The sequence below is a fragment of the Lissotriton vulgaris genome, chromosome 8, assembly GCF_964263255.1.
Source record: "Lissotriton vulgaris chromosome 8, aLisVul1.2, whole genome shotgun sequence".
Taxonomy (NCBI): domain Eukaryota; kingdom Metazoa; phylum Chordata; class Amphibia; order Caudata; family Salamandridae; genus Lissotriton; species Lissotriton vulgaris.
The window spans coordinates 1,225,730,303-1,225,752,819 of record NC_141696.1 but is presented as its reverse complement, the minus strand read 5'-3'; the positions used below and the strand labels follow the sequence as shown (position 1 = coordinate 1,225,752,819).

General features: G+C 47.9%; 1 protein-coding gene across 3 annotated transcripts in view; it reads left to right on the top strand.

Moving 5' to 3' along the window:
* Positions 1-22,517, top strand: part of PDS5B (PDS5 cohesin associated factor B) — a 772,490-nt gene that overhangs the window by 433,397 nt on the left and 316,576 nt on the right. For all 3 annotated transcript variants that reach the window (XM_086935125.1, XM_086935124.1, XM_086935126.1), the window contains exon 18: positions 8,791-8,896. In XM_086935125.1, coding sequence (XP_086791251.1) covers positions 8,791-8,896 — 106 coding nt within the window. The remainder of the gene's footprint in view (positions 1-8,790; positions 8,897-22,517) is intronic.

Here is a 22,517-nt window from a genome sequence, read left to right as displayed (position 1 = left end):
CCAATTGCTCAAATCCCACCAATGACATGAGCTCAAGGAGTGCCGAGTCATTGTCCTGTGTTTTCTAAATGGTAATTAAAATCCCCATATATGGTGAGATGAGTGGAGGTAACAAATCATTCCAATATTTTACACCAATACTCTGTAAACCTGGTTCTAGGGTCAGGCAGGAGGTATACAAGGAGGCCTTTGAAGTTATAATTATCGGATAGCCTAATCTGAAAAAAACCCATTAGTGATAGATTCCTTACCTTAGAATTACCCCAAGGTGTCAGACTGGATCCGGAAAGTTTTCGTCAGCAGTACCCCTGCGCGTTGGAAGGTGGCGTGGCGCGGCTGAGGGTGCGGGTGGTGCCTCCCCCGCAGCTCCGGCAGAGTCTACGCAGCCGCCGCCGGCCTACCCGCCCTTCCCGGGTCCGTTGGGAACTCTGGCCCTGCTGCATGAATTTTTATCAGCCATGGCTCGCCTCTTTGGGCCGTCGGCGCGCCTCGGGCCCGGGTTCTAGCCGCAAGGCCCTCATGAATCCAAGCCTGGATCCCAGTTGACCTTGTGACACCACCTCCGACGTCGCCCAGCTCACCGGAGGACGTCACCCCTGGTCTCAGCCCCGATGTGAATACAGCGCTGAAACGGCGTCACTCGACGCCGTTTCCAACGCAGATGGAGGATTTCTATCCCTATTTCTAACCTCCTTATTTTCTGTCTGTTTATCAGCCTTCGGAGGAAGGGGAGAACTGGGAGGGGTCTGATGACCCCCTCACAGCACAATGTGAGTTTGACCTGGACTGGGTAGAGGAGTTGGGGGATGACCAGAGGTCTTGATACCTCTCCTGACCTTGGCATGCTGTCTCCTCCTACTGTGGCTACGGAGGAGGGTCAAGTTACGCAGTGGTGTTGGGTACGGCGGCCGAGGCCCTTCACCTCAAGGTCCCTACAGTGGCCGTCGGGGCTAACCTCCTGACAGAAGTGCTTCAGCTGGCAGCTACCTCTTCGGAGCCGCTACTGCCTTTTAACAATGCACTTTCAGACGTTCTTTTGGGCACCTGGGGCTCCTGTGGATAGGAACGTGGCCCAAAGCCATCGCCAGACCCCGGGCGACTCCCTTTTCTTTTCCCTACACCCCACCTCTGAGAGCTTGGTTGTCCAAGCCTCTGCGCCCCGAGCGCATTCCCTACCGCACCACAGGAAAGGGAATCTTAAGAAACTGGATCCATTTGGTAACAAGATTTTTTTCTTCCGCCAGTTCAGGGCTGCGGTCTGTGAACACCTCATGCCTCTTGGGCTGTTATTCACCCTCTGTGTAGGATACAGTAGCGCTTGTGCTGCCTCAATGTCCGGAGGAAGCCCAGACAGTGCTCTCTCATACTATTGCTGAAGGGAAGGATGCAGCCAAGTTGACTATTCGTTGTGGCTTTGACCCCGCCGACTCGCTGGGCAGGGTGATTTCCACGACGGTGGCGCTCCGTAGCCACGCCTGGCTGAGCACAACTGTTTTTTCTGGGGATGCCCAGAACACTTTGATGGACATGCTCTTTGATGGCTATCGCCTGTTCGGCAACAAAGCAGATAGTGCGTTAAAGCACTTTAAGTCCCTCGGCCTTTCTGCCACGCGCCTTCCTCCGCCTTCTGCTTTTCGCTACTTTCGTGGCCACGCAAGGGACTCCCTGACTCGTTCACTTCAGAGCCACAGGCCTGCGCAGCAACAGTCTCAGCGTGGCTGCGGATGTGGGGCCCCCTGAGCCGGGTCAGGGAGCCAGAAGGGCCGGTCAGTCCACCACCGCCTCCAAACCTTCCTAGTCCAGTATTTCAGGCCCATCAAACACCAGTGGGAGTCAGAATTCGCCATCACCTCCCCCACTTGCGCATCATCACTTCGAACAGGTGAGTTTTACAAATAGTCCAAAGGGGCTACTCCATCCCCTTCGAGACTACCCCACCAGCCATGCCACCTCAGTACCACTGCATGTTGGGCTATCACTTGGCACTTCTCCGACAGGAAGTCACGGCCCTCTTGACCATGGGGGCCATCGAGCGCGTTTCTGCACCAGAAGTAGGATGTGGTTGTTACTCCCACTACTTTAAAGGACAAGAGCCTATCTTGGACCTCAGGGATGTCAATCGCTTCCTCCGGATGGAGAAGTTCAAGATGTTGACTCTGGCTGAGGTCTTGTCTGCCCTCGACCCTGATTCCCTCTCAGAAGCTCCTCTTCATCGGAGCAGTTCTGGATACAACGCACTTTCGGGTCTGTCCTCACGAACGGCGAGTCAAGGATATTCAGGCTCTGATTCCGATCGTTCAGTCTCTATCCTGGGTTTCGGTCAGGATGACCTGAGGCTGCTGGGCCTCATGGCCTCCTGCATCCTTCTGGTCTATCATGCCAGATGGCATATGCGAGCTCTGCAGTGAGACCTGATGTTCCAGTAGGCGCAGACCTGTCCGATCTTGTCCAGATCTCAGAGGGCACTGCACAACAATTGCAGTGGTGGCTCACGAACCGGCGTTGGGTCAATGACAGACCCCTCTCCCTTCCCCACCGGAGCACACAGTGGTGGGGGATGTGTCCCTCCTGGGATGTGACGGTCACATGGGCGAGGCGGAGATTAGAGGCCTCTGGTCTCTGGCGGTTTCCTGGCTCCATATCAACCTTTTCGAGCTTCGGGCGGTCCGACTTGCACTGAAGGCATTCCTTCCTGTTGTCAAGGGAAGAGTAGTGCAGGTGTTCGCAGACAACAACACCGCATGTGGTACTGCAACAAACAGGGCGGGATGGTGTTGTGGACCCTATGTCAGGAGGCCCTTCGCCTCTGGACATGGCTGGAACATCAGGGCATTTCCCTGGTGGCTCAACACCTGGCTGGTTCACTGAATGCCGGCGCGGACGAACTCAGCCACAGGTGCATGATGGGTCACGAATGGCCTCTTCACTTGGATGTGGCGCAAGGTCTCTTTCAAAAGTGGGGAGAGCCTTGGTTAGCTCTATTCGCCACCGAACAGAATGTGCAATGTCAGCAGTTCTGCGCGTTGGAATTTCCAAGGCGGCACTCGCTATGCGACGCTTTTCGTCACAAGTGGAGTTGGCCCATGTCTCGGTGACAAAGAGGCAGTCTAAGTTAAGTGTTTGGATGATAAGTACAATTTCGGTTTTGTGTGTTGCGCGTCGGTAGGCGTCGTCTGCGGCTCTGCGTCCGTCGTCGGCGTCGTGATCGCTGGAAAATTGTCGTCGAAGTACTTAGAAGGTGCCCTCGCGCGGTGATGTCAGTTAATCTTTTTCTACGCCAGCAAGCGCAGATCCGGGAAGAGCAGAATTCTAGTCATTTTTTTACTAACTTTTTTGATCTCTTTTGATCACTTTTCGAGTCGAGTTCCACTCACGGTGCCGTTAGGGATGCCTGGTTTTAAACCTTGCGACGCCTGTCACCGCCTGATGTCGGTGACCGACCCCCGTCATCGGTGCCTCTACTGACTCAGGCCGACCACGATGAAAAGTCGTGCCCCGACTGTCGGGCCTTGACCTCGAAGGCTAGACTGGAGCGGTCCCGTAAGCTGCTAGAGTTCCGCCAGTCGGCTCCGCGCCGCTCGAGGTCTCGGTCGCGGAGGAAGTGGAGGGACCGGTCGCGGAGCCGCAGTCATCGCCGCTCGCCGAGACACCACCACTCGTCGGGCTCCAAGTCCTCAGGTAAGTCGAGGCATTCGAAAAAGAAGTCGAAGAGGCGTCATCGCTCGTCCGACTCCCCCCGAGGCTCGCTCGACGCGGCCGGGGGTTTCGGGCGACACCACCCGGGTGGCTCCGCCGGAGCCTCAGGTGCCGCATTCAGCTCCATACCCGCCAGTCCCTGGGCTGCACGCGACGCCGGTGGAGAGAAGTGCTTTCCTTGTGGCCATGAGGTCTCACTTCCCTCTGTCGGAGCTTGCCGAGGCGCCTCCGGACCCCGCGGGTCCGACTGGGAGCCCTAGCGGGCCGGCGGCTCTGGCCCCGGCGCTGTCTGGTGCTTCGGCGCCGTCGTAGACTCCGGTCTGGATGCTACAGGGCCCCACAGGATCCAGGCCTGGATCCGGGTCGTCGCCTGTCGACCTCATAACTCCTCTGCTGGCGCCGACCTAGAGGGTGTCGCTCCCGCTGCCGTCTAAGGACGACACCGTCCTCGGTTCCAGCCCCGGTCCGGTGCGACGCCGGAGCGGTGGCGCTCGGCGTCATCTCCCGACGCTGATGGGTGACAAATTCACCAACAACCGGCACCATCATTTTTGCCTGGTTTCCAGGAGGTGGATGACTAGGAGGACTGGGAGGGGTCTGAGGACCCTCTGGCACAGCAGTGCCAGTTAAGCCAGGACTGGTCAGATGAGCTGGGGCAGGCCAGTGGTCTGGACACTTCGCCCGACACTGGATTCCTCTCTCCTCCCTCCGTGGCTTCGGAGAGGGGGCCACTTATAGCGTGTTGTTGAACAGGACGGCCAAGGCCTTGGCTCTTGAGCTCCCTGTCGTGGCAGTGAGGACTAACCTACTCACTGAGATGCTCAAACCGCAGGCAAGCTCCTCGGGTCCTCTACTGCTGTTTAACGAAGCCCTTACCAACGTTCTGATGGGCACCTGGTCCAAGCCCTCTACAGGCATCCCTTTGGATCGGAACGTGGCCCGACGCCAGCACCCGGCGACCCATGCTTTCTGTCCGTTTACCCCGCCCCTGAGAGCCTGGCAATTCTGACCTCTGCATTCCCGACCGCTCCACCGGATCGGGAATCCAAAAGGTATGATCAGTTTGGGAAGAAACTGTTCTCCTCTCTGAGTTTGGGGCTGCGGTCTGTCAACACCGCTTGCCTTTTGAGCTGTTACACCCACTCTCTGTGGGATACGGTTGCGGACGGGCGGTATGCAGCGCGGTACTCAATAAGATGTGGACTTGACACCACGGACTCGCTGCCTTGACAGCCATGTTCGGAGGGATGGCTTTTTCGGTCGTTCCGTTCTCCAGGACTTTCAGGTGTGATTTTGTTTGCAGACCCACCACCGGGGTTGGTATTTCTGGGGTATCTATTCTAGGGTAAGGAATCTAACACTAACCTGTTTCTTTCAGATGCACAAGTTACTTATCTTCGGTAACGATGTAACTGTAAGAAACAGTAGTTAGTGTTAGTTTCCTTACTGCTCCACCCATCCTCCCCGTTCTGCGAACCGATATCTAGGGTTAAGGTATCTCCCTGTGAGGGCCCTAGTTTCATGGCACCAGTGTCAGTTTCTTGCATGGCTCTGTGTTCCTGGCGTGGAAAGCTATGTACAAAACTGACGTCAGCGCGTGAGGGCGGTGTCTAAGTACTCCGTCAACGTCATCCCGGCAATCACTACGCCGACGACGGACGCGGAGCCGCAGACTTCGCCTACCGATGCGCAGGGCTACTGCTGACGAAAACTTTCCGGATCCAGTCTGACGCCTGGGGATATTCTAAGGTAAGGAATCTAACACTAACTACTGTTTCTTACAGATATATCTTTACCGAAGGTAAGTAACTTGTGCGATTGATCCTATCTGGTGTTCAACTTGATTTTGAAAGGAAACTGTTTTTTGGAGGCTTCTGGAGCAAAGATTAAAACGGGCTTAAGAAAGCCATGGTATGTTTCATGTCCTGCTGCAGCTTTTGATAATGTAGATCACCAGAATATGTTGAATTGCCTGTGTTGATGAATGCCTTCCTTTCCTTTGTAACTAGTTGTTTTCCTTGTTAAGTTTGATTCTCCCTAAGGGTCGCATTTTTGAAAAGTACTTTGATTCCTTCGTCCTTGGTATTGTTTAAAGTATGTGCTGTGCCCTTGTTTCACCTCGAATCAACTTCTGTTTTGACATAGTCATATGCCCATGTGTGGGTATTAAAGTCCTCTGCGAGGTTTGGTTATCCTGCTCCACACTGCCCATGTAAGAGCATGGTCTGTTCTGTCTGATTGTCACCCAGTGAACTTGAAAATCCCATTGCTGATTCTCCTTTTCATGCACATTTTTGTCAGCCGTACTATGTCAGAGTAGACTAAAAGTGTACCCCTGTTTTGTGAAAGTAGCCTCTGCCCGCTAAACCTGGCTTTGCGGCGACTAATGGTGGTGGCATTATGTTTATAGTTAGGGGCATGTGCCTTTGTACCTATTCCCCTGCAGGGAGACTGAATACCAGCTCTCCCCTTGAAAAGATCCATGGGCGTCCTTGTTTTTGAGGTTTGTATGGAGGTCGCCTATAAAATTCTTGATGTGTTTTTGTGCATTAGGGAATGCCTAACTGGATTGGTGAGGGCTGGTCTCCATTATCCCCATTTTTTTATCTGTGTGTGTATTCACTTCACAAAACGAGTGTGTTCTCTGCGTTGTGCTGCACTGCCCATCTTAAACATTCCAGTCTGATCCAGCTGGTGCACTTGGTGGGTGAGAAGGTTGGCAGCCCCAGTCCCTTTTAGTATAGGTTTACCGTTTCAGTGTGAAAGTCACCAGTAGGAAATTGGCTCTGTATATACTATACCAAAGTAATATATAGTGTTCACAGAATCCAGGGTGTCCCCAGAGGTATAGCAGAAGCTAACTTAGGTAAGTACTATCAGCTCCTTGTGGTTGTGTGGGCGATTAGAAGGCTTATCCAGAGGGTGTGTTCATCATATATTGTATTCACTTAATCAAGACTGATGGTAAACACTCAGATACAGAATCCGGACCTATGGAAGTTTAAAAAAGGTATATTTTTGTTTTATGTTAGAACCAAGCAGGGCTTGGCACTGGTGAGTAGAACATACTCTCAAGTGCAAGACTGTTAAAGCAAATGCAGTTGTGGTTGAATTTACAAGCATTACAGGATTCTATATGCTTTGGAAACAGTGTAAAATACACAGTAATTACTTTCAGATTACTTTTTAGTTACTTTTGTATTACTTTGAGCACTGGGGGGTGGTATGCCTAGATACCACCCCTTAGGAGCTCACAATACAAGGTAAGTACAACGTGCTATTCTTTGCAATTTAGATCTCTTTTCTTCATACAAACAACAGTTAAACAAAAAACATTTTTAGGCCCTAAATCTCAAAATGGGTGCCTATGAGAGAAAGTGTTTGCTTCTTTTTAGGTAAGTACACAACTTAGGAGTGGGAGTTTTAGGGGTTCGGGTCCATGTTCCCCAAGGTCTAGGTGGGCACTCTAGTTGCACCACCAGCGGTACTGGGGCATCCGGGTGCAGAGTTCAGGGGCGCAATGTTAGCTAAGGGGACCTTCGGTTAGGGACTGCTGGCGAGCAGGCCACTTGTTTGTGGGAGCCAAGCTGCTTGATTAAAGGTCAGCGTTGCAGGGGCAAACGAGTAACACAGGAGCTGCACCACCAGCGGCACTGGGGTGGTCGGGGGCAGGGTGCAAGAAGGACTTCAGGGACCCTGTACTTTTCAATGCAGACATTCAGTATTGCGAAGTTACTGCAGGCTCGGGCAGTGAGACTTCCTGAAGGCGACCACCGGCTGCAGAGGCAAGTTGGGATTGTGGGGAATGGCTGAATACCGTCGGTTGGGCGACCCAAGGCTTTGGGGTGTCGAGTGCAGAGGTGTCTTCTGGGGTTGGGTTTTCTTACCAGCTCAGGTCGCAGGGACTTTTCAGATTGATGCTACAGGCATCGTCTTGAGGCTTGAGGGACGTCGGGGATCTCCACATCCCAGGTCAGGATGGCTGGGGAGACCGCCTTGTGGTGTTGGGCCACTCTGGCTGTATGCGTCTGGTGCAAAGTCGCCGGAATCTGGATTCTGTGGTGAGGCTTTGCAAATTCGGTGCTCACGGGAGACTGAGTCTGTAATATAGTTGCAGGGCAGGTCCTCTGGGCTCTGGGGGTTGCTGGCTGCTGGACTCGCCGGGGTTCTTGCTGTAGCAGGTCGTAGAGGGGACAGGCTAGTAGGGCTGGGGCCAAAGCAATTGGTGTCTTCTACTTTCTGGGTATGCATGGCTAGTTGGTCCTTCTTCTTTCATCCTCGAATCTGAAGAGGCAAGGTTCAGGGTTGCCACTCACAACTACATTTAGGGATATTAAAGGGGCATGCAGGTTGGGACCAATTGGTCACTTGCTTGGGGGGGTACACCCCTTATTACGCCACACTCCAATGGGAGGGGACATGAGCCTCTCCCTAATTGGCTCAGTGCCCCCATCTTCAAGATGGAGTGGACTGAGATGTGTGCTTCACCTCACCCACCTGAGGAGTGGGGTTGGGAAAGGTGTTCACACCTCTCTTCCTAGTGTGGTTTTCCTGCAGATTCTCCCGCTCAAAGTTGGGGCAGAACCAGTGGGAGTCAGTTGTTGGGGGCAGCAAAATACAGGAACAGCTTCCAAAGGCAGCAGGCCTTTGAAGCTTCCCCATCCCATCCTGGGGGGGGGGGGGGGGAGACATGACACCTCTGCCCAGGATGAGCTTTGTTTATGGACCCAGAGAGCGGAAGCTGTCCACCCAGGGGTCCAGGAACCACACCAGGGCTGGTCGATTTTCAGAAGGCATCTCTAAGATTCATTCTTAGCACACAAGGAGTTAATTTTATACAGAACTATTCTGATTTGTAAGCCTTTCTGATGCAATTGAAAATTAGTTTTTTGTTACCCTAAGCATGGAAAGCTTGTATGCCATTTTTGCCTGTAAATACTGTTAAAATATTTTTTGGCTGTTAAAATTGCGTCCTACGTGTGCCTTTTATCTTGCATTCTATGTAGATGTGTTATATTGGCCATTCCCTTACTGATAAATGAAATTACTATATGTTTTCAAACGGGTTGTTAATCGTGTGTTTACCTTTTCAAGTTCCCTTATCAAACAGGTGAACAAATCAATAGATGGGACTGCTGATGATGAAGAAGAAGGGGTATCTACAGATCAAGCAATTCGAGCTGGTCTTGAGTTATTGAAGGTGTGTGTGTTTGTTTTGGAATGTTTTTGCCATGCTATATATTAAAAGTCCCAACTACTTGTAGATTTGAAGGCTCTAGACACTATTCCTCTGTGTCTGACTCGGAAGCACTATAAGATTTTAAAAACAGTACTTTTGTCTACTCCGTGCGCTTAGGTACATGCTCTTCGTACTATGCCTCCCTTGCTGCATTGAGCAGTACAATATTAAGATGTAGGTTAATACTTTGTTTCTACTAAAGGTTGTATGAACGTTTCATTTATTCTTAACTAAAAACATTCTCTCCTTCATGTCCCTCTAAAATGTGATGCGTGTTCCATAGACTTGTTCTAGCATTCTCTTTTTTTGGGTTTAATATATCTCACTTGAGTGATTATATGGTTGAGAGTATGCTGCTTAGTGGCACAGGAGGATATTGCCATTTACTGAGTTTTTACTTCTGTTACATTGCAGGAGAAATATAGGGTTTGATGTTTAGGGGTAAAGTATTGCCTACTAAAGCTTGTATTGTTGTCTTATTGAGCCGACTGTACAGCAGTGACCAAATAGGTCTCAATGGTGCTGTGTAACTCTTTTTGATGGTATATTTGTCAGTAACTAAAATCTTATAATCTGTTTGTTTTCAGTCTCCGCTGACTTGATCACTACTATTCTCATTAGGACCTGTATAAAGCTTTAGGTTGAGTCTGGGTAGATAATTTAACAGTTATTTTTCAGTGCCTCTTCCCATAAAAATATGTTCTAAAGTAACTGCTAATTCCACTGATCTATTTAACCTTGGCCTTAGAGCTAGGTTTCCTTAAAGTTATATAATACATTTGGTAAATATAATTTGCATTTCAGCTTAATTTCCCATTTTCTCCTTTGCTTGCTTTTGATCACGCTTCTGTAAAGGGAATACATTGTAATTGTTACCCACGCTGACTGCCTTTCTGGTTAAAGGGTCCTCTTTGAAAGCTGCTAAGCATCTTCACTAATTATATGCTTTCGGCCCATAAGCAGGATTCTTTTAAGAGCCTTGTTAGTTTGCGGCATCAGTTTACAAGGATTACTTGGGACTCATACCGCTGTTTACCACTGTTTTTTTAAATACACTAGGGAATTTGTCAGTCATTTAAGCTCTTTTTTCCCCTCTATGCTGCATTTAATGTTTTGTTCCATAGGGTTTGTCTGTCGCCTACCATTTAATTTTCTGCACTGGTTATTATCTCATTAAACAGCACTCTGATACCTACAGCAGTGATATAGGGAAGAGCACATCAATATTCCAACATTATATGAACGATAGCTGACTTGCCTTGACTCTGTATTCACTTCTCTAGATGCTCCTTTATGGCTTTGTTACCTTCATTGCTTGTACTTCGGTGTCATCTACTACATTAGATTAGAAAAGTGAAATGAAAATTTTAGGGATAGTCCCACAGGAAAAATAGGCACTCATTATTTGTTGGGAATACACATCTTTGAAGTATGTGCTATACCTCTGCTACTTGCAGATTTGATAGGTCTGTTGGGGTCACAGTGCTGCATTCATTGATGCCCAGTGACTACTTTGCTGTATGAGATTCGCTGTTTGCTTCCAGGAGAAAAGCTTGGGAGGGCTTTTTTGACACTAGCTCTCCACTAATTGCAACCTTTTCTCTCCTGTAGTTCTCAAGGACTTAAATGTATGGCGATCAGCCTATATTTGTTTCTCAGGCCACTTTAATATCACATGCACTTTAGTGCTTGCTTTCTAATAATTTGTTTTGTACTTGGAAACTGAAATTGCAGTTTTGCCTAATTCATTTGACGTCTGGTGTGTTGTTCTCTTCATTGGTGTTCCTGACTTGCAGATAAATCCTCCCCAAGGGATTGCGAAGAGATAACATTCTGATCTCTAGAGCAGGTGACCTGCTATAGGCTTCAAACTCCTAGCAGGTCTGCGAAAAGCAATAGAGTTATACTGTTACATCTAGCTTATGTCTTTCATTTCCCTTGCTTAGACTTCCCTGTTGCTTAGCCAGTGTAGGTGGTAGAATGCCTGATGACATCATAGAATGTTGGTGCCTGGCTTGTGTGTGTGGAGTGGCAGTTTATGGCAGGCAGGCTGAGCGACAGGAGAACAGCTCCTGGTGGGGTTACACTTACATCTATTTATATCTTTATTATTATCTTAACCTGGAACTAAGCTTCAATAAATCAAACCTATTTATACATACTGGATTCAAGAAATTTTAATTGTTACATATACCCAGCCATATCTTTCCACAAGTGGACTCAAGAACTTGCAAGTCGACCGGAAGTGACTCACTTTTTGAAACTTCACAGCTTTACTCTGCTGATAGATGTCTATACCCAATGTATATTTCCACTTTTATTCGAGGGCAGCTAAGACCCTCAAGTGGCAGGCTGTATGGTGATTGCTTTATAGCTGTGTGTCTTTCCTTTCTTTTGAGTATGTGGTGTGTATTTTCTAACCCAAAATATGTGTTTAATATGCATGGGGCAAAGGTGATTGTGGTGATGACTTGTGCTCATTAGTACACACTGCGAGTGATTACACAGAATTGTGCCTTTCTTACAGGTTGTCATTATTCATGACCTCCTGCAGATTCTTTTTTCCCCCGCTCACTGGCAAACTAAAGCTGCTTCATGGACTGGGGATAATCACTGGCTCTTCCCTATTAAGTTTCCTTCTTGCTCCATAGAAACTCACTACTCCCCCTTTCTTGTTTGTGCTGGCACACAATCGGATAGGGACATCTAGCTGCAGTTTCTTTACCTTAGAACTTTGACGTCGGGCTAGATCTGGGAAATTTTTGATAGCAGTACCCCTGTGCGTCGATATGTGGCATCGGTTGACGCCGTGTGACGTCGTAGGTGTTGAGCTAGTCATCGTGACTTCCCCGTCATCTATATAGGTGCCACCTCGGTGCGCTGACGTCAGTTCTTTTCTTTCTGCGCCAGCCAGAGCAGATCTGTCGAAGAGAGCTACCACCTGTCATTTTTTAATAAACTTTTTGACTTCTTGTCGAAATTTTTGGTGTGTGGATATGTCCAGTAAGAAGACCTTGGGGTTCAAACCGTGAGATGCCAGTCACCCGCCATCTGTTATGTTTTTGGTGCCTGGAGCGGGACCACAACCCAAAGTCCTTCTCTGACTGCCGGTCCATGGTGCCAAAAGCTTTGAAGGAGCGGTCCCTGAAGCACCTAATGGCCCGGCGTCAGGCGCCTTGCAGATCTCTCCGAAGATCTCATTTGCGCTCCTGGTCTTGGTCGATAGGAAAGTCCGAACACCGCTCCGGGTGATCAAAGTCATCTTCCTCTCACGCGAAGTTGTTGAGATCTGGTAACTACAAAAAACATAAGAAGTTGAAGAATGCTTCGACTTTGCCCCGTCCATCAACTGAAGAGACAGGAGTCTCCACATTCGAGGGCCAGCTCCGCACAGTGGGTGCCTGGGTTGACTTTGCGCTTCCCTCACTATCCTGGGCCAGGAGCGCCCCCCACCCAGTTGAAATCCATGTATGATGCCACGTTCACCTTATTTGGGTGGCCTGACCCTGCCGGTGCGCCTTCGGGCCCTGCAGACTCAGCAGAAGGATCTCCCTTGGGTTCTGTGCCTTCGGCTCCTGCCCCAGCACCCAGGCCACCTTTTGGATTAGTTACCGGATCCAGACCGGCTCGGTTGTACCCACTCGGCCTTCTCCGACGCCAAGACCCTTGACATCTTCGGACCCTACTGGCAGCACTTCCCCTATCCTTATTCCAGACAGCACAGAACCGGCTGGGCATCCACCAAAGTCGAGACACGCGCCAATGGAACCTTTGGGCTTCATGCCGTATCCTGTGCCTTATTCTGAAGGGCTAGGATTGGATGAGGATTGGGAGGGGCAGCAGAATCCATTCGAAATCCCGCTTTTCAACAAGGAAATGGACTGGTATGAGGACCTGGGTGATGCGAGTGGCATGGGCATCTTCCTAGAGCCTGGCATGCAGTCTCCTCCTATCCTGGCTATGGAGGAGAATCTTAATTTCCAATGGTGGTAGGTAGGGCTGTGGAGGTCTTGGACCTACAGCTTCCTACTATGATAGTCAAGACCAATGTCTTGATGGAGGTACTCCACCTCCGAACCCTTGCTGCCATTTAACAAGGTCTTGACAGATGTTCTACTGGGCACCTGGTACAAGCCCAGCACATGTCCTCCTGTTAACAGAACTATCACCCGCCACCATCACCCTGTACCATGTGACCCAGATTTCCTCTCCCAACCACCCAATGCCAAGAGCTTGGTGGTCCAAGCCTCTACTTCACATGGCGCGCTCCCTCCCGCAAACCCGGATAGGAAATCCAAAAGGCTGGACAGCTTTGGTAAGATATTCTCTTCCACCAGCATTGCATCGCGGTTGGTAAACACTACAAGCCTCTTGGGCCGTTATTCCCATTCGCTGCGGGAAACAGTTGTGCATCTGTAGCCACAAGTCCTGGAGGAGGCCCAGGCTGTCCTCTCCCAAGCTGTCACAGACAGGAGAGATAAATCAAAGTTTGCCATATGGTGTAGCCTAGACACAATAGACTCGCTCGGCAGAGCGATTTCCTTGACGGTGGCCGTTAGGCTACACGCCTGGATGAGTACGTCTGGCTTTTTGGGGAATGTCCAAGCCAACCTCATGAACATGCCCTTTAATGGCTCCCTTCTCTTCGGGGCAGGGCGGACGCGGTGCTTGAACGTTTTAAAGAGTCGCAGACTATGGCCATGTCCTTAAGCCTCTCAGTGTCATCCCGGCCTGCGCCAGCCTTTCGCTCCTTTCATAGTTACGTAAGGCTCATCCAATCGTGCCAGCCCTACCCAAGCGAGAGGACCACGCAAGTTCAACAACCTCTGCATGGCAGTGGGCGTGGTTCACCCCGGCGTGAATCGGGAATCCAGAAGTCAGGTCAGGCCACAAACCCATACCCCTAACCCCTCCAAACTTGCCTAGTTCGTTCCTCCCAGTTCATGGGCAACCAATTGAACTGGGAGTTCGATCCTCCCAGTTCATGTGCAACCAATTGGTGGTAGGATACCTCCACCACTGGCAGGACATCACCTCAGACAGGTGGGTTCTGCAAATAGTCCAAAGGAGCTACTCCCTCCCCTTCGAGACCACTCATCCTTTCATGCCTCCAATTTGCTATCGGCTGCCATTGAATCATCTTGTCTTATTTCGTGAGAAAGACAAAACTCTTGGCCAAGGGAGCTATAGAGAGGGTTCCCGGACCTGAATTCCACTCCGGTTGCTATTCCCGTTATTTTCTGGTTCCAAAGGAGAACGGAGGCCTTTGTCCTATCCTTTACCTCAGACCCCCAACTACTTACTCAGAAAAGAATAGAAGAAAAGTTCAAGATGCTCATTCAGTACTGTCTGCCCTGGACCCGGGAGACTGGATGATAGCGTTGGATTTGCAAGGCGCCGTCCTGTCAGCCCATCTGTTCTACCCATGGTTGTGGCAGGCCACCAGCACTTTCAGTTTACCGTGCTCCCCTTTGGCCTAACCAGTGCCCCTCGGGTGTACAGCAAAACACACAAGTTGATGGAAGGAATGTTGCACAATGGCAAAACATTCACCCCCAGTCACAGATCTGGGGGTAATCCATTGTGATTTTGCTCACCAAGCCACACCAGTTCAGACATGGCCATATGCAAATCATTCTTGACTGGGGGTGAATGTTTTGCCATTGTGCAACATTCCGTCCATCATCTTGTGTGTTTTGCCCCACGGGTGTACACCAAGGTGATTGTGGTGATTGCTGCCCATTAGCGGAGATCAGGGGTTCCAGTCGTCCCCTAACTCAACGACTGGTTGTCGAAGGCGGGCTCCCCCCCAAGCAGTCATCTCCGATCTCCAGACTACACCAAATCTTTTGCATTTGCTGTGGTTTACTATCAACATGCCGAAGTTACACCTGACTTCCTCTCAGACGCTTCTTTTCAACAGAGCAGTTCTGGACACTGTGCAGTTTTGGGCCTATCCTCCAGAGTGGCGAGTCCAGGATGTTCAGGCTATGATACAGATGTTTACGCCTCTATCTTGGATCTCGGTGAGACGGACTCGGATGCTGCTGGGCCTCATGGCCTCCTTCATCCTGCTGGTAGTTCATGCCAGGTGGCACATGCGGTCTCCGCATTGGGACCTCAAGTACCAATGGGCGCAGCATTGGAGGAATATCACCGACCTGGTCCAGGTCTCCGAGGGAACTGCAAACGATTTGCAGTGGTTGTTGACAAACCGCGATTGGGTCAGAGGCAGATCCCTCTCTCTTCCCCAACCAGATCTCTCACTTCTGGGATGGGGTGGTCACCTGGGAGAGGTGGAGATCAGAGGACTCTGGTCACTGGCAGAAGCCGGGCTCCACATCAACTTGCTGGAGCTTATAGAGATTTGTTTGGCACTGAAAGCCATCTTACCATCTCTCAAGGGGAGGCTAGTTCAGGTGTTCACAGACACCACCGCTATGTGGTACTGCAACAGGCAAGGTGGGGTCGTGGACCCTTTGTCGGGAGGCCCTACCTCTCTGGACTTGGCTAAAACAACAAGGCATATCCCTGGTGGTTAAACACCAGGCCGGTTCCCTGAACGCCAGGGCGGACAAACTCAGCTGTCGGTGCCTATTGGACCAAGAATAGCATCTCCAATCGGAGGTGGTGCAAGGTCTCTTTCAGCAGTGTGGAGAGCCTTGGTTAGATCACTTCACCTCCGAAGAGATTGCGCAATGTCTTCAATTTTGCACTTTGGAGTTTGCAAGGCTGCTCTCGCTTGGGAATGCTTTTCGTCTTGAGTGGAGCACATGCCTCCTGTACTCCTTTCCGCCCATACCACTTCTGTCCAGAGTGCTTAAGAAGATCAAGAGCGACCGGGCCCAAGTCATCCTTGCACATTGGTTTCGCCCCCCCCCCTTCATCACCATTTATCGTGCGCTAGTGGGACCTTTACCTGGTTCTCACCTATTTGATGAGTGCTCCTTTTGAACCACTGCAAAGTTACCCACTCCGGCTGCTTGCTATCATAACAGCCTTCCTAGTGGCAATAACGTCTGCTAGGATGGTGAGCGGATTGCAGGCTCTATCCTCTCAGCCGCCTTACCTGGCCCTCTTTCCAGACAAAGTAGCGCTTCTAAGTAGGGCTTCCTTCTTGCTTAAGGTAGTGACACCCTTCCGTGCAGGATAATATGTCACCTTGCGCACCTTCTATGCTCCTCCGCATCTTTCCAAATAAGACAACCGTTTCCACCGTCTGAATCCAAAAAGAGCGTCATCGTTCTTCCTTGACCGCATAAAAAGGTTCCAGGTGGGTGACCAACTCTTTGTAGGGTACATTGAAGCAAAGAACTGTTGTGCTGTGCAGAAGAATACCAACTCACGTTGGGTTATCCTCTGCATAAAAATTTGTTACGTCTTGATAAAGAAACACATTCCTGAAGGCCTTGGAACTCATTCAACCAGGGCCAGGCCAGCCACCATACCTCTTCAGTGTGGTGTTCCAGTCCTAAACATCTGCCAAACGGCTATGTGGACGTCCCTGCGCACGATTGCCAAACATTGCTTGGATAACCAGGTCTGTACGGAAGGCCTTTGGAGCTGTTCAGTCCTACAGGACTTTATGGTCTAACACTTTTCGCAGTCCCTCCTCTGGGGATGGTATTGCTTGAGTATCTGTTTTATGGTAAGGAATCTGCGGCTAGATGTCTCTAACAGATGGACAAGGTACTTACCTTGGGTAAAGCCTTATCTGGTAGAGACATGATCTAGCTGCAGATGCCTTACCGACCCACTTATCCTTCCTGCACTGCTGATCAGTTTTTAGTGTCAGGGCTGTCCCCCTTCAGAGCTCTAGTTGTTTTTTTTAACACACCATGGTCAGTCCATGGTTCCGCACTTCTGGTGTGGAAAGCCATGAAAAGTACTGATGCCAGCGCACTGAGATGGCGCCTATATAGATGACGCGGATGTCACAAAGACTAGCTTGACTCCGGCATCACGCGGAGTCGACCAACGCAACCTATCGGCGCACACGGATACTGCTATTAAAAATCTTCTCGATCCAGCCTAATGCCTGGAAGTTCTATTGTAAAAAATCTGCGGCTCGATCATGTCTCTACCAGATAAGGCATTACCAAAGGTAAGTAACTTGTCCAATAAGCTGGTAAAAATGTCGCTCAAGCATTATGGCTTGAGTCAGAAAAATGCCTAAGCTTGTGCTGACCAGCATGACCTGCAACTACCAGAGAGAAAATACTCTGTTAGAAAGGCCAAAGACTAAGATGCACTTCATGACTGGAGGATGATTTGCAATTTTGGACAAAGTTGTCACTGGCTTTACACCGGAGTATCAAAGTAAATTAACTATTTGCCCTTCTGGTCAAGACTGTAAGGGCCAGCATTGATCCCGTTGTGGAGGCACAAGCAGAAAGCTTTGGCCAACTAAAGTGATTTATTTTTTATTAAACGTTTTCTCCCAATCAGAAGTGCATCTTGTCACGTTGTCTTTAATTTTGTGTACTTGTATAATATAACCAGAGGTCAGTTCAGTTTGAACTAATCAAGATATTTGGCCTTATACAGAGCCAGTGAAAGCTGCTCCTATTGGATGAGAACCAGCAAGACAGCATGATATGTCACTGACCATGTCATGAATGATGTAATATGTGACATCATCAGCAGTGGATTGCTGGTGCGCGAAATATAGTTAGTACAACTAACTATATAGGAGCAATTTCAATGGTTTTTAAAATGCTAATTCCTAACTATATAAGGCCTGAAACCTATGGTTTTTTAAGTGAATTTGCAAGGTTTTTTAAATGCTAATTCCTAACCATATAAGGCCTGAAACCTATGGTTTTTTCAGTGAATTTGCAAGGTTTTTTAAATGCTAATTCCTAACTATATCGGGCGTGAAACCTATATTTTTTTTCAATACATTTCAAAGGTTTTGTAAATGTTAATTCTATTAGCGGATAACGTTTATATATGTTATTAACCTTCTGGGACCACCAGGAGAAGTGAGGCACAAGAGAGCACAAAACAAGAGTGGAAAACGCAAAAAGAGGGCAGGGTAGAGTCCCCCTGATCCCCTAACCTTTCTCAGGGGGTCCCAGAAGGACCACCAAGTGCAAAAAAATATATATTTTTTTAAATCGCGGGGTACGCGCACCGTACGCGTACTGTGTGCGTACCCCTCAATTTATTTTTTGAAATTTATTTTTGTCCTTGGGGTTCCTTTTGGGACCCCCTGAGAAGGGCTAGAGGGTTGGGGAGTCTCTACCCTGCCCCCTTTTCGTGTTTTCCACTCTTGTTTTGGGCTCTCTTGTGCCTTAGTTCTCCTGAAAACCAAGATGGTGGCCAACACTTCCTGGTTTGGACAGTTTGGAATGTTGACAGTCGACTGCCAGCCAATCAGAAACTCGCTCGCGCACGTAAGGTTACGTGCACGTACGCGTACAGTACGCGTACCGTACGGTGAGCGCATATAGATATATCATTTGCTCAAATTTAATTTTCTCAACAACTACTGGAGGGATTTTTACCAAATATAGAAAAGGCACTACTGCATACCTGTCCCCTACCATTTTGCCAAGTTTGGTGTAATTCCGTTCAGCCGTTCGGGCTGTAGCCGTGTCTAAAGGTCCCTATGGAAATTAATATGGGGAAAACACGTTTTGGGACCCCCCTTTTTTCTCGGCCCCCGCTTGACGAATTCCCCCGAAACTTTCAGGGACGGAGCGGAGCGTAGATGAGCAAATTTAAGGAAAATTACACGCAGATTCCTCAATCGGCGCCAAAGTTATTCCCAATAGAATGTTGGGGATTTCCTATGGTAACTAGGTCCTAACTATATATACCTACTGGCGACCACCAGTAGGATATATATATATATATATATATATCCTGAACCTCGGCCACAATCGCCAACGTGTACAGACCACAATTACGCAAGAAATTTGAATTTCAAGGTGGTTTTTTTCTCCATCGTCTCCAGCATGATGCGTTTCGGCTACTTCACCGCAGCCTTGTTCACATGACTGTCAGAACCAATGGGAATGCTTAAATACTGTGAATGATGATTGTTGCAGGTCACCAGGTGCATAGACATAGGAGACCTACTTATGGCAAAGGAACATTATTGGTCGCCAAGTTATAGTGCAAATACGCAATATAAATACACATTCATGATAAAATAGAGGCATAAATAACACAACATCCTGAATCAAATTTAAATAAATTTGGATAAAAAAGGATAAAATGTAGTATCTAGAAATGGCAACAATTTTATAAATCTGTCGACCACATATCAAGTATTACCAATGGTGTTCCAAAATTGATGCACACCGTCCTCTTGTCTTCCTATTACATATAGTGTACTCTGCATGTAAGAATAAAGTGCAAGTGTGAATAATGTACAAAATGTGCATTGTGCAAATTCCTAAAACTGTCTTGGATAAAAAGATATTAAAAGCGACATATCAAATCTCCAAGTTAGAAAAAAGCATTAAAATCATTGATCTCAGTAAAAGCACGAACGGATGACATGTAACAATTGATTATTATGACATCATGTCTGAAAGATCTAATGTATGTAAATGTCATCTTATGATTGTAATACCGTCGGCTTGTTCAAATTCCTGGCACTAAGATGTTATGTTGGATTGCTGATTACATCATTAAAGTGCAAGTGCTTGATTTACAAATTGTAAAACTGCTGGAGTATACATAAATGAATACGACAACCTATGTCCTGATGCGGAAATGATCATGGAGGCAACTTAGTTAGCAGGGCACTGCGGTCAAACAAGTTGTGGGGTCCCTGGATCGACATGTAAGCATCTACCCACACCCACTATTTGCATAATAGTGTACATGGGGAGTAAAATAAAACTAATTTTTCCAATTACACAGTTCAAAGATCATAAACAGTTTAAAAACCTACAGGAAACTGTGTAAATCTTCCCCTGTATTCATCCCATTTGGAATCCTAGTGTCCCATAAAAGAATATACTTGCTTTCCAGCTGCCTAAGTTGTTTCTCTCTATTCCCTCCCCTTATATTCTTGGGTACCGCATCAATTATGAAATATTTGCATCCAAATTTACAATTGCCCCCAAGTATTGGAGGATCCGATGAAAGGCTTGTAATTTTTTGCTGCCAATGTATTTGAGCCCTCAGGTGCATTGAAGTACATACACAGCAAAATCCGTGCAGCACGTATATAACCCTTTAAACTAAATCGGATTAGGGTCAAACGCAGAGCAATATTCGCTGGTATTAATTCCGAATTTGCATGCTCTGCATGATATGCACTTTTTGAAACCTGATTTGTTGGACAACTAGTTTTTTTACATTTTTCACTTCAGGACTAGATTTCACAAGGGTATCTCATGGATGGGGCCCTCCTGAAAGTGATGGATATCTCCTCTGGTAGTAATGGGGCTAGACTGATGTCTGTCTTAAGCAACGGCCAGTGTTTTTTCATTGTCCCCCTCACTTTTCTTTCCTCTGTGTTATAGGTCGTGATTAGGCTTACTCTCTCTCTTTCCTCGCTAGGGTCATGGTTACTTTGTGGTTGATTGCTGCTAGTGCTACCTGACAGGCACTCCTCTCTGCTCTTACTGTTGGCTTTGTCTCTGGAGCGCTTAAGTTCCTTTGGGCAGTAGCCGCGGGCAAGGAATCTATTATGGGCCTCGGTTTGGAATGCCTCCAGATCAGAGTCCGAGCTGCATATCCTACGCATTCTGATGAACTCGCCATAGGGTATGCTCTTAATAAGGTGGCCGCGATGGGCACTTCTTGCGTGCAAGATCGCATTCCCCGCTGTGGATTTCCTGTGCAGCCTAGTTTCAACTTTATTCTCATTAATGTAGACCTCTACGTCAAGGAATTGAACATGGGTTGTACTTTTTTGGGACGTGAATTTTAGATTTACATCATTTTCATTTATTACATTCACAGAATCCCTAGCTGATTCTTGTGACCCTTTCCATATCATGCAAACGTAGTCTATAAATCTCCAAAAATGGACTATGCTGTCAGAAAACCTGGATTTGTGTGTTCCCATGAGGACATGCTCCTCCCACCATCCCACATGCAAGCATGCATAGGTTGGGGAGAAGCATGCCCCCATAGCCACACCTCTTTACTGTTGGTACACTTCTCTGTTAAACAAAAAATAATTTTTTGTCAGGCAAAGTTTTATCATCCTAAGCAGCATAGCATTGTGCTGTCTATATGTGATGTTTCATTTGTCTAAAAAATATTTGACAGCATTGAGCCCATCTGCATGTTGGATACTAGTATATAATGTACTGAAATCAAGGGCAATAAGTACAAAGCCTGGTTCCCATTCAACTTCTTTAAGTTTGTTGAGAAAGTGACCCGTATCCTTGATGAACGAGGGTAGATTTTCTACAAAGTAATGTAGGAAGGGGTCTACATATTTAGAGACTGCTTCCAACAAACTCCCCTGGGCTGAGATGATTGTTCGTCCAGGTACAAGGGGTCATTTGCTTGTGAATCTTTGGAATGGGATAAAAGGTTGGTGTCACCGGAAAGTCATTTTTTAGAAAAGCATGTTCTTGCTTGCTTAAGAGTCCTTCTCTCTTCCATTGATTGAGCTCTTTATGTACTATGTCTTTAAGACATCTTATGTCGTTAAAAGTTCCTTTCCTGTAACAGGCTGTATTATCCAAGTGTCGATGCGCTTCTTCCATGTAAAGGGTACGTGGCCAGATAACAATATTGCCTCCCTTATCCGCTTTATTGATTATAAGCGTAGTCATTTCTGAGCTTTTTCATGACGTTTGTATATTGTTTTTCCATGTATCTTTGTCGTTTGGCCTTTCTTGAAGTGATAGTTTGTAGGCCCTTCAGGTCTTCTATTACGATATCACAAAACGTGCCAATTGGACTCTGTAGGCTGCAGGGGTGTCCTGCTCATGCAGTGGCACCCTCTCACTTAGAACCAAGCACCCTACCTTCAGGATTGTTAATGCCTGCTATAGGGGTGACTTATAGGTTTTAAGTGTAGTGGCCCTTAGATATAGTAAACCTATATCTTAAGTAAGTGGTGCATGCACCAATTTACACAGGCTGTAATGGCAAACCTGTAGTTCCATTTTGCATGGCCTCTCATGGGTGGCATAACACATACTTCAGCCCTGGGTACATGGTACCATATACTAGGGACTGACTAGGGTACTCTAGTATCCAATATGGAGTGTACGTAAGTACATGACATAAGAGTTTATGGAGAGAGTAGATAGACTGGGGTCCTGATTAGCAGGATCCCAGTCAGACTAGTCAAAAACAGTTTCACATTTAGCAAAACATGGGGGTAACCATAAGAAGCAGATTCTACTTTCCTACAGGGCAGGAATGATTCCCAACCGACATTGATGAATGGATGTTTTTGGAGTTTGTACTTTGACTGTAAGAAGTTAATATAGGTATTGTCTGAATAACTAAGGTATTGAGTGATTTCATACATAGTTCTGAGATCTGGGAGTAGAGAGTACGAGGCTGAGGATGCCACACTTGAGAACATGTTTGTGCTGTTGTGGTTCTCAATTTGGGAGGCTTAAGAAGAAGGGTTTTGTGAATTCTTAGA